The 13,302-nt window shown below is 36.5% G+C and overlaps 1 protein-coding gene and 1 non-coding gene across 2 annotated transcripts in view; one reads left to right on the plus strand and one right to left on the minus strand.

The window, feature by feature from the left end:
* Nucleotides 1-13,302, plus strand: part of RIGI (RNA sensor RIG-I) — a 67,971-nt gene that overhangs the window by 33,663 nt on the left and 21,006 nt on the right. Inside the window, 3 exon segments of the mRNA XM_074201893.1 lie at nt 3,155-3,312; nt 10,354-10,483; nt 12,161-12,309. Of these exon segments, the coding sequence (XP_074057994.1) occupies nt 3,155-3,312; nt 10,354-10,483; nt 12,161-12,309 (437 nt within the window).
* LOC141503563 (U6 spliceosomal RNA) lies at nt 928-1,034 on the minus strand. The gene has a single exon (XR_012472911.1). It is a non-coding gene; the product is annotated as a U6 spliceosomal RNA (small nuclear RNA).

Here is a 13,302-nt window from a genome sequence, read left to right on the forward strand (position 1 = left end):
TTTAAAGTGAGAGATGTGCATCTCTCTTCCTTCCATTTAAACACTTAGAGGTTATTATTATCCATTGGCCTCATATCAGTGTTGTTGTGTCTCAATAAGGAGGCCTAAGTAGAGGGAGATAGACAGGAAATGGCCACTTGGTGGTAAAGTCAAATTACAGTACATTTATTAAGTTCATGGAACTCCAAAACAATTACAATAATAACATCAAAGATCACAGATCACCATAATATATAAGAATAATGAAAAAGTTTTAAATATTGCAAGAATTACTAAAATGTGAGACAGAGATAAGATGTGAGCCCATGCTGTTGGAAAAATGAAACTGATATAGACTTACTTGTTGCAGGATTTCCACAAACCTTAAATTAAAAAAAAAATTCTTTATTTAAGGCAGTGGGATTAAGTGACTTGTTCAAGGTCACACAGCTTGACAATTATGAAGTGTCTAACTCGAGATTTGAACTCAGGTCCTCTTGACTCCAGGACTGGTGCTCTTATCCACTGTGCCATCTAGCTACCCACAAACCTTAAATTTAAAAAAAAATGCAATAAAGCAAAGTTCAATAAAATGTGGTATGCCTATTCAAGTTACTTTACTTAACAAGTGAAAAAGGAGGAGAACCTATAGGATGAGGAACTAGAGAGAAGACAACAGTATAAAGTTTAACTGGGTGTATCCTTAATGATCTCTCAATCTAGAAGTCTCTCTTTTCTTAAAACATCAGGGTTGTCCAACCTTACTTTTTTTTTAGGGTTGTTTTTTTTTTTGCAAGGCAAATGGGGTTAAGTAGTTTGCCCAAGGCCACACAGCTAGGTAATTAAGTGTCTGAGATCAGATTTGAACCCAGGTACTCCTGACTCCAAGGCCGGTGCTTTATCCACTACACCACCTAGCCACCCCCCAACCTTACTTTTTTTTTTTATAAAAATATGGAACGCTTCACAAATTTGCATATCATCCTTGCACAGGGGCCATGCTAATCTTCTCTGTATCGTTCCAATTTTAGTATATGTGCTGCTGAAGTGAGCACCCAACCTTATTTTAAAAGTTATTTTTTTTGAAACAATAGACAATATATTTTGATTCGCCATTTTAGTGAGAGCTCTGCTGTAACTCGGCTTCATTTACTATTTTGTAAACTCATAGGAGCTGCATAAACTTGCTCTGTGGGCAGCTTGCAAACTTTTGACCACATTTTGGATAACTATTATATATTGCTGCCAGATGAATTTTTCTTTGATGTTACTTTCCTTAAAAATGTGTGTGTTTTTCCTATACCTATGGAATCAAGTATAAGCTTCATACCTTGACTTTTGAGGTTGACTATTCTCTGGTACTGGTAGCTTTATCACCTACTCCTCTCCTACTTATAGAGGCATCAATTATAGGGTTGGGAAGGACCTTAGAAACAATAAATCCCCACAGTCAGGGAATCTTTTATGCCAACTAATCTACTTGTTGTCTTCAAAAAACACAACTGGCATGTTTTCCTGATTTTGCTCTTCATGTTTTTTCTATCTGAAATGTCTCAATTGTTTCTCACCCCCAAACCATCTCTGACTATTAAAATCTTAGCCCTTGATCAGAATCTTAAAGAGAAATTGTCCTTCCTCCCCTTTTCTCCACTATTAAGCTTTTCTAGATTCTCTGTAGTTGGAAGCAGGAATGGTATTCATTTTTCCCTCCTCTGGATTTCCATAGCACTTAATTTTTTTATTGATATCTCTTGTTTCCATGACATACCCCTCTCCCCTACCCACTGAGCCATCTCTAGAAAACAAAAGAATAAAAATAGTTCTAAATGGATCACTAAGTCTTACCCACACATCATTGAGGTTTGATAGACCATAGTCCTCCTCCTCCCTCTGCAAAGGTAAGAAGGAGGTACATTTTCATCTCTTCTTTAGAGCTAAACTTGGACATTTTGATTACATTCAATTTCTTTGGTTGTTCTTTTCATTTACATTGTTGTAATCATTGTACAATATTATTTTCCTGATTCTGCTGATTTACATGTCAGTCTTTTTCTTATGGTAATTGATATTCTGTTGTATTCATGTGACATAACTTATTTAGATATTTCTTTTTTGATGGACATTACTTTGTTTCTAACTCTTTATATCCACAAAGAGTGCTGTTAAGAATATTTGGTATGTATATTTGGTATTTCTTTCTAGTTCTTATTTCCTTTGGGCATAGTTCTAGGAAGAGCAAAGCATTTAAAAATAATTGATTTGTGCTGTGATGCTTCCAAACATCCAGACAAGCACTATCTATAAGTACATTCCTCAAAATCATTTAAGCAAAATTATCTAATAATGTGATTGTAAATGATAGCAACATGTCAGTTTCCATTTGTGTAGTTGTTGATTTCTAAAAGAAAGAAAATCTATTTGCTTTAACTTTGATAAGATGGTGCCATTATTATCTGTTAACTCTATTGACCAGAGTTTTGCTGTCTTTTAGCCAACACTCTTTTTTACACTACTCAAATGGCATTTATCATATATTACATTGTTTTATAATTATTTGCCTATAGGCATACCTCAGAACGGGGGTAGGCAAGGTAGAATAATAAAATCTGAAGTAGAAGAAACCTTAAAGATCAAGTCTTCATTTTAGGAAGGAAGGAAATAATGTTTCTAATACTGAAGATTATCCATAGAGTAATTAAAAGAGCAATTGATTTGAACTTGATCTTATAACTCCAAATTTTAAAAAAAAATTCAACATTTTTTTTCCTATAACACTTTTCTCCCTTTGAGGACTGAATAGTAATTTTTAAAAAAAGTCTTTAAAACATTTTTGCTCAATAACTTTGGTTGTAGACAGAGAATACCTCTAATGTTAGAGCATTTCATAGGATCATAGATTGATTGATTGATTTTTGGTTTTTGCAAGGCAATGGGGTTAAGTGCACATGGTGCACAAGGATCATTGATTTATAGCTGAATAGACCTTAGGTTATCAGGTCCAACTCTCTCATTTTAAAGATGAGAGAAATGATGCACAGAAAAAGGAAGTGATTTGTTCATAATCACAGGTTACTCTTAGTGCCCCCTTTGGCTAAAATTCAAGGGAAGTAGAACTAGGAGCAAGGTTGATAAAGCTTTTCATGAACAGTGCTAAACTATGTTTTTTGGTTTCCAGAGAATTTATCTAAAATTCAGAATAGAGTCCTTGGAACCCAGAAATATGAACAGTGGATCATTGATGTTCACAAAAAATGCATCCTATTGCAAATAGGGGACAAAAATAAAGAGAGAAAGATTTGTAAAGAGCTTTTTCTATATACTTCACATTTACCGGTAAGTGCCTTTTTTTGTCATTGTTTTACTGGATGAAGCTTTCAGTAACACTACGATATAGACTAACTTTGGGTCCAGGGACCTCCAGAAAAAGTTAGCAGGAGGTGAGGAATTCATGCTTACACTGGGGATATTCAGAGAGTAAGCTGGACCACTCCAGTGGGTATCCTTTGGCCTAGAAACAGAAGCTGATAGGCAGAAACTGTATTTTAGGGTCATTATATCTCTGATTCCAACATTGTTATTTAACAGATTAGGAAATTGAGGCCCAAGTAGATTAAATGATTTGCCCAAAGTCACACAGGTAGTAAGCATCAGAGATGTGTTTCAAATCCACATCTTCTGATTCTAGAGCCAGTCCTCTTTCCACTCTACTTCCTCACTGTGACCTTTTCTGAAATCTTACTTTATTTTATTAAACTTGATTCTCTCCTTCCACTCTGTTCCCTACTTTTATTCTCTGTCTTCAGTATTAAAATTCATAACTAAACTGTGCATACTTTAGTCTTATAGTTTCTCCACCTCTTATTCTTTTTTCTTTTAATGGAAATTACAATCTCTTTTCCCCTCATAAAAACAAAGTATCATAGGTTTGCATGAGTCATAGGTGCAATCCAACTTGAGGAACACAAAATAAGTCATCCACCTTCATTCAGAGAATTGAAATCCTATTTATGGTACATGTGAGCCAATGATAGGAAGTGAGGTAGTGTGATGTCTAATTCTGGCACTAACCTAGAAGAAGGAAGGGTTTCACAGGATTGGTAACAAATTGCCTCCTAAAAGGAACTCTTCTATAGGGACATTTTGAGGATACTCAAGGTTTGGATGAGAGTCTTCAAGGAGTGTGTTAATAATAGAAAGAACCAATGGGACTTTTCTTCTTCAGTGTTCTAACCACAGAAAACTAGATTACTGCTTTTTTTCATCAGCAAATTGGCAACCTTTAATTGTCTTTCTAAATAGGTCCATGATTTGGCTTGGTGTAGCTTAAACTAATTAGGAGTCAGATTATTATTCAGCACTCCTTTTGCAACTGCTAGTTCACAAAGAGTTGGATCAGATCTAGCAAATATATTACTAAATTACCTCTTCAAAAAGAGATTTGCTTCAGAACTGAAAGAAATCATATAGACCATCTAGTGTCACCTCTCATTTTATTGTTGAGGAAACTAAGGTCAAGTTACTTGTTCTGGTTACATATCTATTTTGAGTTTCCATTTAACAGAATTGTCAGACACAGTATGAAGTCTGTATGCCTCTTCCTGTTAACACTCCCAACTGTGGGCCAGAACCACATTAAAATATAATTAGGACATGTTTAACAAAATAAATATAAATATAATAAAACCTAACTAATATTATACTTTACAGGTATCATTATGTATGGACTAGTGACTCTAATTTCTGACTTGACACCATTGGTGTAAGATGCTGGTCTAAACCCAATTTCTACTAAATTGCTTTCAAGTTTCCTAAGCAATTCTTATCAAAAGGGAATTCTTATTGTGTAACTCATGTTTGAGAGTTTATTGAATATGAGGTTATTGACTTCATTGATTCTTCTTATTTTCACTGATCTACTTTTATGTTTTTACATGGAATCAAATAGTTTTGGGTATTCACTGTTTTATAATATAATGGGGGGGGGGGGGCTAGGTTGCACAGTGGATAGAGCACCAGCCCTGGAGTCAGAAGTACCTGAGTTCAAATCCAACGACAGACACTTAATAATTACCTGGCTGTGTAACCTTGGGCAATCCACTTAACCCCATTGCCTTGTAAAAATCTAAAAAAACAAAAAACCATTGAGTACAATAATATAATTTGAAGTCTGGAAGTACTATTTTCTTTCATTCTTACACCTATCTGTTTCATCATTTCTCTAATCTTAATCTTTTGTTTATACAAATAAATTTTGCTATCCTTTTATCTCTTTTTTTAACATTTTAGCATTTTATTTGTTTTCCAATTATATACAATAGTAATATGTACCCATCATTTTTTGCAAGGCTCTGAATTCTACAGTTTTTCCTCTTCCCTTCCGCCCCACACAGAAGGCTGTCTGACAGTCTCTATGTTTTTTCCATGCCATACATTGATGTAAATTGAATGTTATAAGAGTAAACATAAGAATTAGCATAAACCCCCTCCCCCAAGAAGATAAGAAACCTCAAGACTAGAGAGAGAGAGAGAGAGAGAGAGAGAGAGAGAGAGAACTTCAGTACTTCAGTCTGTGTTCAGATTTCAATGGCTCTGTCTTTGGGGTGAGTTGCTTTCTTTATCGTAAGTCCACCAGAGAAGTTGGTTCAATATTTTTCCCTCAGTTGCTATTGCTAATTGTTCCTCCACTCTATTTCTCCCTTTTCTCATTTATTCTATTCTCTCTCTCCTTTCATCCTGGCCCTGTCCAAAAGTGTGTTGCATCTGAGTACCCTCTCCCTCAATCTTCCCTCTCTTCTATCACCTATTCCCCCATTCCCCCTCACCCTGTCTCTTTCCTCCTTGAGCCATTTCTTTTTTTTTCATTAAAGCTATTATTCGAGTTTTACAATTTTCTCCCATCTTGCTTCCCTCCCCCCACCCCACCCCACAGATAGCACTCCGTCAGTCTTTACTTTGTTTCCATGTTGTACCTTGATCCAAATTGGGTGTGATGAGAGAGAAATCATATCCTTAAAGAGAACAGAATTCCCTGAGCCATTTCTGATGAGAATGAGGGTTCACTCATTCCCCCTTGCCTTACCCCCCTCCACTCTGTTGAAAAAGCTTTTTCTTGGGGCGGCTAGGTGGCGCAGTGGATAGAGCACTGGCCTTGGAGTCAGGAGTACCTGAGTTCAAATCCGGCCTCAGACACTTAATAATTACCTAGCCGTGTGGCCTTGGGCAAGCCACTTAACCCCCAATGCCTTGCGAAAAAACTAAAAAAAAAAAAGAAAAAGCTTTTTCTTGACTCTTATGTGAAATCTCTCAGCTTCTTCATCTCCTTTTCCTTCCTCCCACTATTTTCCCCCATCACCCACTGACTCCATCCCTTTACCACATTATACCATTATATTCCGCTCCTTCCTATGTCCTATCTATATATGCTCCTTCTAACAGTTCTTTTTTTGTTTTAGGTTTTTGCAAGGCAAATGGGGTTAAGTGGCTTGCCCAAGGCCACACGGCTAGGTAATTACTAAGTGTCTGAGGCTGGATTTGAACTCAGGTACTCCTGACTCCAGGACTGGTGCTCTATCCACGGTGCAACCTAGCCGCCTCCTAATAGTTCTTATAAATGAGAACGTTCATATGAGTTATTAATATCTTCTTCCCATGCAGAAATACAAACAGTTCAACATCATCAAGTTCCTCTTAGTCCCTCTCTTCCATGCCCTCTATGGTTCACCAGAGTCCTGTACTTGGAGATCAAACTTTCTGTTCAGCTATGGTCACCTCAAAAGAAAAGTTTGAAAGCCCCTGTTTCATTGAAAGTCCATCTTTTCCCCTGAAAGAGGATGTTCATTTTTGCTGAGTAGTTGATTCTTGGTTGTAAACCAAGATCTTTTGCCTTCCAGAATATCATATTCCAATCCCTATGAGCCCTTAATGTAGATGTTGCCAGATCCTGTGTAATCCTGACTATGGAGCCACGGTAGTTGAGTTGCTTGTTTCTGGCAGCTTTTAGTGTTTTCTCTTTGACTTGGGAGTTTTGGAATTTGGCTGTAATATTCCTGGAAGTTTTTCTTTTAGAATCTCTTTCAGGGGGTGAGCAGTGAATTCTCTCCATTTCTGTTTTACCCTCAGCTTCTAGGATCTCAGGACAATTTTGCTGTATTATTTCTTGAAAAATGAAGTCTAGGCTCTTCTCCTGGTTTTGGCTTTCAGATAGCCCAATAATTTTTAAATTATTTCTTCTGGATCTGTTTTCGAGGTTGGTTGTTTTTCCAATGAGATATTTCACATTTTCTTCTAATTTTTGGCTTTTTTGGAAGAACTTTGTTTCTTCCTGTTTTCTTGCAAGTCATCAGCTTCCTTTAGTTCCATTTTGCCTTTGAAGGAGTTATTTTCTTCAGAGAGCTTTTTTATCTAGCTTCCTTTTCCAGCTGGCCAATTCTGCTTTTTAAGGCATTCTTCTCCTCATTTGCCTTTTGTTTTGCTTTTTTTCCATTAGGCCTAAACTGGTTTTTAACATATTATTTTCTTCAGTTTCTTTTGTATATTTTCACCAAGCTTTTGATTTGGTTTTCATGATTTTTCTGCATGACTCTCATTTCTCCTCCCAATTTTTCCTCCACCTCCCTTAATTGCTTTTCAAAGTCTTTTTTTGAGCTCAACCATAGTTTGAGCCCATTTTCTATTTCTCTTGGAGGTTTTGGACATGGAAGCTTCGGTTTTATTGTCATTTGAGTATGTGTTTTGATCTTCCATGGGACTAAAGTAATTCTCTATGGTCAGATTCTTCTTTTTCTGTTGTTTACTGATTTCCTCATCCCAAGACTAATTTACAGCACTTCCAAGGCTTTGTGTTGTTTTTTTTTGGGACACCCCACTGGGGCTTTATTCCTCCAAAGTCTTATGCTTTCTTGCCTGTGCTTTGATATGTAGATGGCCCCGTACTTCCCTCTGCCCTGGGGCTATAAGAAGGGATCCAGCTTGGTTATTTAGTATGGAAGCCCAAACTGCAATATCTGAATGTAGGCAAACAGCAGAGAAATCTCTGCAGACTTCCCTTACTGTCTGGGGGGGGGGGGGGGGGGGTTGCAGGTTGCATTCTCCTGATTCTTCGGGTACTCTGCTTTCTCCTGATTCTCCCAGTGCTCCCTCACTTGACATTAATTCTGGTGGAGCAGAGTTCTCTCACTGCCCCTTCAAGCTGTTGCTGGTGTTCTCTAGGCTGGGCTGGACTGGATTGGGCTGTAGCTGTGGCCTTTTTTCCCAACCCCAGATCCTGGTGAAACACACCTTTCCTGCAGAACTTCTAAGTTATCTTGGACTGGAAAAATGTATCACTCAGTCTTTGTGTGGGTTCTTCCCCTCTAAATTTTGGCTCGAACCATCCTTTGTTTTTTGGGGGGGAGTTTGGGGAGTTGGAGTTCCTGGGAAATGCTGCTTTCACACGGCCATCTTGGCTCTGCCCCCTATCTTTTTATCTCAATCTATAGTTTTCCATTGGTAGTTTGGTATAACATTAAATATGAAATTAATTTTTGATAGTATTATCATTTTTATGATATTGGCACAGAGAGACCTCTGTTTATAGTGGTGCAGAAAGAAGGAAGAACCTTTGAACCTTTGTGGGATCCATCAGTCAACTAGTCTTGGGACTTCTTTCTTGTTGGAATAGCAGTTGCCAAATATAGGAATAAGTTGATGCACTCTGATGTGACCTGTGGACCCTGAAAGCAAGCAAAAAGCTGTCATATAGCCTGCTTTCCTGAATGATACTAGATGAGTGATATTTAGGTGCTGGGTGACTTCTCTACCCTTTAGAAGGAAGAAAACCTATGTACATAGCTCTAAGGGTACCCCTGGCCTTCTTACACTATGAGGACCTTCTTAGATTCTTGATGATCTCCAGCTATCCAACAATGTGGCCATATCTTGAGCTTTGTTCTACAATACTGTAACATTGCAGAAATTTTGATTTTAATTTAATGATCTTTCTGTATGGTCACAAATTCTATATCTGCCATCTTTTCCAATACCCTTCCCAAATCCTCTTACTCTATAACTGTTTATCCTTAAAACACCAATTATTCAAGTCTTCCTGTATGACTTTGTACATTAACATGCACATATACTCCTACCTTTGATGATAGACTCCATCATCAGACATATCAGTACCATTCTTACCACTTACCTTGACTTACATTCCTTTAGATTCAATTCAACAAATATTCAGCCTCAGCAATATGTAGAGTTAAACTTCAGCTTGCATTTAACATTCCTTCTCTTCCTCCTTGTGCCAGTGTTTAGCTTTTAATCATCCATATCTACCTTCTGTCCTACACCAGACCCAAAGAATACTGCAAAAAGTAGTTATACAAATTTGATCACCACTATTTTCTTTTGTATAATTTTAACTGGACTCTTGTCATAGTGTTTTAGAATTGTAAAGATCATCTGGTCCAGGAATTCTTAACCTGGAGTTCATGGTCCCTCAAAGGTACTGTGGATAAATTGTAGTGTCCATGAATTTAGGTGGCTGAAAAATTTATATCTTTATTTTCATTAATCTCTAGATGAAATTTAGCATTTCCTTCAGTTATGAATATAGGCAACAAACCACTCATTCTGAGAAAACTTCCACATATAATATAATATATGTAATATATATAATATGTAATAATATAATATATGTAATATATATAATATATATATATTCTGTATTTCCAAAGGAGCCAATTTCCAATTTATTTTTACGCAAAATTAGATTGATTAAAATCATTATTTAAAAATTTTTTTTTAATTTAAGGCAATGTGGTTAAGTGACTTGCCCAAGGTCACACAGCTAGGCAATTATTAAGTGTCTGAGGCTGGATTTGAACTGAGGTACTCCTGACTCCAGGGCCAGTGCTCTATCCACTGCTCCACCTAGATTCCCTAAGATCATTATTTTTTATGGAATAGTAATATTCTCCCACATTAATCTACCATACTTTGCTTAACCACTTTCCAATCACTGTAAATTCATTTTATTTCTAGTTCTTGGCTATCACAAAAGTACTGCTATAAATATTTTGGTATATATGAGTATTATTGTTGACCTTCCATTACTAGGATCTTGGGGTCAAAGGACAGACACATTTGGGTCATTTCTTATTATAATTCCCAAAGGCTATCCAGAATAATCGGACTAGTGCACCATTTTATAAACCCAAATGGAGACCAATTCACCACTAAATAAACCACATGCCTATGCCTGCTTTTTTTTCCTATTGACTTTATTGGATTCATTTCTATCTTTACTAATTTGCTTGGTTGTGAAGTGTAGCTTCAAGTTGTTTTGATTAGTAACAGTCTTATTTTTAGTGATTCCTCACCTTTCATTCTGAATAGAAATACAATGATGCCCTCATCATCAGTGAAGATGCTCGGACCCAAGATGCTGTGAGATACCTGAAAGAATTCTTTAGAGAAGCAGAATCATTTGATGAGACTGAGAAATACCTTACTCGTCGGTTTGAAGGTAAGTGATTCTGGTGGGAAAGAACAATGACTGGGGACTAGTGCCCTGCAGTGACATACTTCTCAAATATCATAGTAAGTCATCAATGTATCTAACACAAAATTAGTGGTAAGAGAGAATTACTCTAGAGTATTTAGCGATCTAGTCTAAGAGTCAGGAAGAGCTAGATTCAAAGCCTGTCTCTAACATATATTGTGTACCATTGAGAAAAGTCAATGAACCTCTGAATGCTTCCAGATAGCTCTCTGAGATGAAAAATTACAGAGCAGATGCTGATTTGCATTAGTTAACAGAATTTTCTCTCTGGAAACTTCCCCCTTTCTTGTAATGCTAAGTTTGACAAAACAACAAACAAAAAACCAAACCCAAGGACAACATAACCCACACCTTACTTGGCAGTGGTCAGTGAGGTATGAATAGGATTAGTTAGGCAATGGAAGTATGAGAAGGAATTAGAAGGTAAATGATTCCTTGCCAAGTTCAAGTTGTAAAATACTTGAGTCATTTAATATTTTGAGGAGATTAAAGTAGTATATAAGAATATCAAAAGAAAAAGCAAAATAATCTATATAAAAATATTTATAGTATCTCTTTTTATGATGGCAGAAAATTGGAAATTGAGGTAATGCCCATCAATTGGGGAAAAGCTAAACATATTGTAGTATATGATTGTGATGACTATGCTATATCTTATTGTACTACTAACCACAATGGTTTCTGAAAAACCTGGGAAGACATTGAATGAACTGATTCAAGATGAAGTGAGCAGAATCAGAATACTATAAACAACAGCAATGTTGTAAGGATGATCAATTATGAAAGACTTAGATACTCTGATCAAGACTATAGTCCAGGGGCAGCTAGGTGGTGTAGTGGATAAAGCACCAGCCTTGGAGTCAGGAGTACCTGGGTTCAAATCCGGTCTCAGACATTTAATAATTACCTTAGCTGTGTGGCCTTGGGGCAAGCCACTTAACCCCATTTGCCTTGCAAAAACCTTAAAAAAAAAAAAAAAAAGGCTATAGTCCAAAGACAATTCCAAAGGACACAATATGAAAAATACTCTCCACATCCAGAGAGAAAGAGAATTGATGAGTTGAGTGAAGGTGAAAGCACTTTATTTTTCTTGCTTTTTGTAGTTTTATATGCAATATAGTTTATATAGAAATGTTTTTCATGTATAAAGGATGTAGTAGTAGTAGTACTAATAGTACGAGCTGCTACATATATATAGCATTGTGAGACTTTTAAAGCACTTTACAAATATCTTGTTTCATCCTCACAACTCTGAGAGGTGGATGCTATTAATATTTCATTTTTAAATGTGAGAAAACTGAGGCAGACAGGTTAAGTTATTTGCTCAAGGTCAAATTGCCAGCGTCTGGCACTACATCTGAATTCTTTCTTTCTGACTTTGAGGTCCCACTAAATACATACTGAGTTCAGTTAATCCAGCAGAGGAAATAGTCTTCATATGGTGAGTTTCTTCAGTAACTGCTTATTTTATATAGTTCTCTGTAGTCTTCAGAGGGCTCTCACAATTTAGTTGCACTCAAACTTGGCCAGTGATTGAGAGGACCAGTTCTTGAGCTACATTTATTAAATTATATTCTAATTATTGATGAGTCTAAGGAGACCTTAATTTAAAAAAGTATATCCTCCCCCACTGTTTTCCAGAAAAGGTTCAGGAACTGGAAGATATTTCCACAGATCCAGGCAATGAGAATCTGAAGTTGCATGAGCTCACCTTCATCTTGGAAGAACAATATCATCAAAACCCGGAGTCTCAGACCATTCTCTTTGTGAAGACAAGAGCTCTGGCAGATGTAAGCCATCTTTCTCTAAAATTTGGAAAGGAATATTCTATGCTAATAGAAAGAAGAATCTTCTGATGAAGATTTGCCATTTACTACCAGCATAACTTTGAGCAAAGTCAAGCCTTCATGGGTCTCAGTTTCTTAGAGTGTAAAATGAGGGTGCTAGAGTAGCAGGCAACTAGCTGGCACAGTGAATAGACTACCAGGCCTGAAGTCAGGAAGATTCATCTTCTTGAGTTCAAATCTGGTCTCAGACATTTAGTAGTTTCCTGATCCTGAGGAAATAGCAAACCACTTCAGTATCTTTGCCAAGAAAACCCCAAATGGAGTCATGAAGAGTAAATCATGAATTGTTGGACTCCAAGAATAGCTGATTTCTTGGGTCCTTTCCCTTCCTGAATCTGTGATGCTATTTATAAGATGGACCAAGAGTATTCATCAGTTGTTGTTCTATGAAGTAGTCAGAAAAAAATAAGAAAAAAAAAACAAAGCAATCCACCAAAAACCACATTACTTTCTCCTTCCACTTCTCCTTAACAGTACACTTGCTCTGCTTTGGCAAATATATGTCAGGGCTTGTTTATTATTAGAATGCTATGTCTTTGCTGAGACATTAAGGAAATTACAGAATGGAGAGCTAGCTAGCTTAATTTTTTTAAATTCAATTTTTAAAGTTTAATTGTTACTGATACCTTATGCTTGTATGCAACAGTAATTTCTGATAACTTCTTCCCCTTTCCCCATTCCCTAGTAGTGAGCCCTCTCTTATAAATAAGAAAAAAACAAGTTAAACAAAACTAAAGTCACATCTGAGAATATGTTAATAGTCCACATTCCCTAGTTCCCTAGCTCTGCAGTGAAAAAAAAATAAGATACATTTTCTTCCTTTCTTTGCAGGCAAGATGGCTAATTATTATTACCATTATTATTGTGTTATAATATACAGTTTTATTTTACTGTTTAAGTAAACAAGCATTTGTAAAGCATCTGCTGAGGGCTAAG

The sequence above is a fragment of the Macrotis lagotis genome, chromosome X, assembly GCF_037893015.1.
Source record: "Macrotis lagotis isolate mMagLag1 chromosome X, bilby.v1.9.chrom.fasta, whole genome shotgun sequence".
NCBI lineage: Eukaryota > Metazoa > Chordata > Mammalia > Peramelemorphia > Peramelidae > Macrotis > Macrotis lagotis.